General features: G+C 46.9%; 1 protein-coding gene across 1 annotated transcript; it reads right to left on the bottom strand.

Annotated features, from left to right (window-relative positions):
* Nucleotides 1–3,052: 3,052 nt before the first annotated feature.
* On the bottom strand, nucleotides 3,053–3,568 carry LOC113312013. The gene is made up of 2 exons (XM_026560791.1): nucleotides 3,488–3,568; nucleotides 3,053–3,394 (listed from the first exon to the last, which is right to left on the bottom strand). The coding sequence occupies exons 1-2, from the start codon at nucleotides 3,566–3,568 to the stop codon at nucleotides 3,053–3,055; spliced, it is 423 nt and encodes a 140-aa protein (XP_026416576.1).
* Between the last annotated feature and the right edge of the window lie 1,678 nt (nucleotides 3,569–5,246).

Genomic DNA, 5,246 nt, shown 5'->3' with positions numbered 1-5,246 from the left:
GTTCGATAGGCCCATAAAACATTGTAGAGTTCTTCGCACCAATTACCGTGCGCTCTATATAATTTTTTCTTCATATTATCGGCGATAGTTTTGTTTGTGATCTCGGCCTGCCCATTACTTTGAGGGTATATGGGGGTAGCCTTGCTTTTTCTGATGTTGTAGGTGTTAAATAATAGGTCGATGTTTTCTCCTTGGAGCTGTTTTCCGTTATCCGAGACGATGGCCGTTGGTACTCCGAAACGACATATGATGTGCTCCCAAATAAACCTGAAGACGTCTTTGTCACGGATATGTCTCAGTAGTGCCGCCTCCACCCATTTAGTGAAGTAATCCGTTGCTACTATTAAGTATTTCCCGATCCCACATGTAATGGCCCAACGATATCGATCCCCCACTTGGCAAAGGGCCAAGGGATCACCACCGAGTTTAGAGTTACAGATCGCGCATGTATCTTCTTACCAAACCGCTGACATTCTTTGCAAGCTCGTGCCATTTGGTTTTGCATCATCATTCATGTACGGCCAAAAGTATCCCATCGTTTTCGCTCTGCTGACAAAATTCATCCCGAGCTGTGATTTCCGGCTTCCCCATATGTAGTTCGTTCAATATTGTCTGCCCTTCTTCCTTGCTCAAACATCTTAAGAGGGGCCCCAAGTACGATTTTCTGTATAAGATTCCATCTCTTAACTCATAAGAGGCCGGTTTTTTGATCTTGTTGATCTCGGGTCGCCCCTTGGGTAACTCTCCTGTCTCCAAGTACGAATGAATCGGCTTTCTCCAATCTCCGTCTAGATATCTATCGGCCGTATTGATAGCCACGTCGACAGATATCTCGGGTGACTCGGTATGGATGGGGCGAGGAGTCTCATGACATGAATTCCCTCCACACTTGTGTCTGCGAGCTGGGAGGAGATGTATGCCAGTGCGTCCGAGTGTCGATTGTTTTCTGCATATGTGGCGGAATTTGATGCTGGGGATCTGGTTGATATAGAATTGGGCGAGCTCCCAGTATTTCTGCAGAATTGGATCGTGAATTGCATATTTGCCCGTGATTTTCGGATTACCAACTTGTGAAGTCGCTAGTTAGCCTTACATCTTGTAGGCCCTCTCGACGATTAATCTCAGGGCGTGAATCGAGCTTCGTACTCGGTGACGTTGTTTGTCGCCTTAATTCCAATCTAAACGAATGGACCATTTTTCGTCCCTTTGTGTGGTAAGACTATCCCAAGTCCCGATCCATCTTTGTTTGACGCTTCGACGAATACTTCCCAACGTGATGGCTACTTGCATCTACGTAGTCGGTCGAGGTCTTCTCGATCTTCTTCATTCCGGGTATGTCCTCGACCTCATCTTTCGTCGCTTAGTGGAAATCGCCAAAAAATCTGCCACTACGTGTGCCTTCACTGTTTTCCTCATTCGTAGAAAACGTGTGAACTGTTGATTTTTGCGCCCCCCATTTGGAGATCCTCCGATCGGCCTGCATTGTCTCCCCGCCTCAATAGGTGATTTTGTGAGCACGCGGATCCGATGGGCTTGGAAATATCCTAGCTTCAAGGTGTGAAAGCTAGCCTAGAATCGATGTTCCATCCTTGTATAATTTTTGTTCTTTTCTCCTCTCGTCGGACTCATGTCTTGTGCTAAGTAAGAAGTAAACGGGATTTTTCCTCGTTCCCTTCATTTCGAACTAAGACTGCACTGATTAGCATATTAAGTTGCTCCGAGGTAATGTGAGAACCTCCGACGGCTCGGTCTTTGTAATACTGACAGACTTGCAAGATGTAGCTTAATATTCTGAAACGCCTCCTCACAGGTGTCCGTCCATTTGAATTTCTCCCCTTTTTAAGAGTGCTAAAGAAATCCTTGCATTTGTCGGACGACCGAGATATGAATCGCCCCAATGCTGCTATACTTCCGTTCAGCTTTTGTACGTCTTTTATTGTGGCTGGTGACGGCATCACGAGGATGGCTCTGACTTTCTCGGGATCTTCTTCTATCCCATTTCGAGTGATGATATATCCCAAAAATTTACCCGATGTGACCCAAAAATCGCATTTGGTCGGGTTAACTTTCATTTTATATTCTCTCATCGTTCGAAAAATTTCCCGCAGGTCTAGGATTGATTCTTGGCTAGGCGACTTTTTACTAGATATCGTCGACATAGACCTCAATGGTGTTGTGGATCTGGTCCTCAAACATATCGCCCACCAACCTCTGATATGTGGCGCCTGCATTCTTCAGCCCAAACGACATCTTGCTGTAGCAGTATAGTCCCCTTGGTGTGAATAAGGAGGTGTGTTCTTGATCCTAGGGAGCCAGTGGGATCTGGTTATACCCCACGTATCCGTCCATCAACGTTAGTGCCTCGTACCCCACTATAGATTCCACCAGTTGATCGATACTTGGGAGAGGGAAACTGTCTTTCGGACAAGCTTTGTTCAGGTCGCTGAAGTCGATATAGATTCTGACTCCTCCATTTCTCTTTGACCACAACCATGTTAGATATCCACTGTGGGTAATGCGATTTCCTAATTATTCCTGATTCCTGTAACTTCTTTAGCTCCTTCTCGACGACCGCCTGTAATTCTGGTGCGATTCGCCTCATCTTTTGTCGGACTGGCTTGAAGCTTGGGTCGATCCTTAAATGGTGACAACATACCTCTGGATCTATACCCTCCATATCGTTCATGTTCCATGCGAATGCGTCCATGTTTTCCTTTAGCACCGCCACGAGCTGGTTTACTTGTTCGTCCGATAGTAAGGACCCGATCCTTACCACCCTTGGTTCTTCTACAGTTCCCAAATTAATCTCTCAAGTAGGTTCCACGGCCGAGAAGTTTTGTCTTGATTCCTTCACCGGCGTCGTCTCCTTTAATTGCTACAAAGGCTCGCTTCCTTGTGCTTCGTAAGCCATGACCGCTTGCGTAATAACCTTTTCCAGTTCTTCTGCGACTTTGGCTTCTTTAGCCTTTTTCTTATCTCCCCTTTGCCGTGCTCGCCGCTCCTCATTTATCTGGGCGTTTGTCTGCATGCATTGTCGGGCTGCTTGTGGATCTCATACGACTTCTGCTATCCCCTTGTACGTTGGGAACCGTAATCTTTGATGATAGGCCGATGGCACTCCTTTGATTCCCGCGATCCATGGTCTTCCGATAATAGCTTCATAGGGCGAGGAGACATCAACCACACAGAATGTGGTTAAAGTATCCAGGTAGCCACCTCCATCTGATACCCTTAGAGTTACTTCGCCCTTCGGGATGGTTACCGTCCCATTAAAACCGTATATACGATATGTTGATGGGACGAGTATATCATCCGACAACTTCATCCTTTTGAACGTATCATAGAAGAGTACTTCGACGGAGCTCCCGCTATCTACTAGTATCCTTCTTACCCCCTATTCCTCAATTAGCAGGGTAATAACCAAAGGAAAACTGTGAGCTTGGCCGTTCATCGGGATATCCTGGGCCGAGAAAGAGATAGGTCGCACCATCCATGGTTCCATAGGCAAAGCTTTTGCTACACTGAAAATTTCCTTCCCACTATGATATCTCTTGTGGATTCTAGACATTATTCCGGGATTCAGATTGTACGCTTGAGTGGCGGAATGTGAAATCATGTTGACAAACTGCGTAGATCTGTCAATCCGAACCTGATGGACTGGTGCATTGGGCGCTGCGGTCGTCTGGGATGGATGTCGGACGAACTGTCTCAGATAACCATCTTTGATAAGGTGTTGCACGATTTATTTCACTTCTCGACAGTTGTTTGTATAGTTGCCTCGATACTGATGATAATGGAAATATTCCGGGTGATCCTTGGTCTCTTCGAACTGTATCTCTCTTGAAGCTGGGTATATGATGTCACTCTTTTTTTCGACTTTTTGAAGATTAATTCCAGTGGAGCATTCAAAGGGGTGTACGTTCTCGCCTCGTGCCTTGGCCTCTTCCCTTTATCTATCCATTCCTTCTTCCCATGTCCTCGCACGGGCAAACTCGGTCTATTCTCGGGCCGTCTTTGAGTATCGTCCGACGTTGACTCGGGTGTTTCACTAGCTTCTTGCACTCCTCTATCTCTTGACTCTTCATGGATTTCTTCTAGTGCGATGAAATGCTCTTGCATTTTCCTCATTTCTTTCAACGTTTGTGGTTTCTCAGTGAGCATGGATACCCAGATGGGATCCGATCTACCAAGGGCATTTTCGAACCCAAATATCTGCTGATCGACTGGTACTTTCCCAATTTCCGTACACAAATTTCTCCATCTATCGGTCAAGGATCTGAAGGGTTCTCTAAACCGTCTGGCCAAGGTAAATAACTTGTTGACCCTGGGCCGAGGTCTGCTGTTGTGCATGTACGTTTCAAGGAAGGCTTCGACTAGAGTCTCGTAGCTGTCAATTGTCCCTGGTGCGAGGTTGTAAAACCATTTCCTCGCCTCTCCCTCCAAGATTGACGGGAAGAACTTGCACATTACTACCCCCATGGTTTTTCCATTGGATTAGGGATATTGAGTACATATTCAAGTGCTCCACCGCGTCTCCTGTGCCGTCGAACCTCGATGGGAAGGTGGGGAGCGTGCACTTAGGTGGGAAGGCCCTTAGTTCTAGCTCTTGGGTGAAAGGGTTCCTCTCGGCCTCGCTTATAACCTCGACGAGCTTGTCTTCTTCGCCGGTTCCTGACAAATTCCTTATCTTCTCCTCCAACTCTATATGCTTGGCTTCAGTTGCATTATCGGACCTTGTGTTTCTCTTCTGATTGTTCCTTTATCTCTTTTCGTGTCTGTTGATGATTCCTCGGGTGGTCTGTATCCCCTGACAGGTGGTGTCGGAGGTGGTCCCGATTGACCGGAATTGCTTGGTCCCACTGCAGGTAGTGCTTGCCCGATTCGGACTTAGTTACCCGATGTTCCTTGACTTGAGGATCCTCTCGACCTCGGCCTTAAGTTCCGTAACTGATAGATCTCGAACTCTAGAGCCATATTCCTCTGCTGAAGATCTCTTAAAGCTGCCTCTTGCCTCCGTTGGATTTCTAGAATCGTGAGAAGTGTTGGATCTGTACTCTCATGGCTAGAGTGACCATTTGGATGGACTAAATGGGCAGGGGTTGGTGTTGTCACCATAGGTGGTGGAGGTGGTACTGCTGGGGGTATCTGAGTCGATGTCGCCGGATCGATTCCGATAGTTGTTTCTCTTCCTAGTTGTACTCGCCTTAGTCGTTCTTGCTCTCGCCCGATGGCTTCTTGATACTCAG

The sequence above is a fragment of the Papaver somniferum genome, chromosome 9 (genome assembly GCF_003573695.1).
Source record: "Papaver somniferum cultivar HN1 chromosome 9, ASM357369v1, whole genome shotgun sequence".
NCBI lineage: Eukaryota > Viridiplantae > Streptophyta > Magnoliopsida > Ranunculales > Papaveraceae > Papaver > Papaver somniferum.
Note: the sequence above shows the minus strand (reverse complement) of the source record. Positions and strands in the feature narration are given on the sequence as shown.

Excerpts from the sequence above, each read along its gene's own strand:
- LOC113312013 (XM_026560791.1), bottom strand. The coding sequence starts at position 3,568 with ATGTCTAGAATCCACAAGAGATATCATAGTGGGAAGGAAATTTTCAGT. Across the intron at positions 3,395-3,487 it reads TGCCTATGGAACCATGGATG|GGGGTAAGAAGGATACTAGT; the intron begins GTGCGACCTATC and ends ATTGAGGAATAG.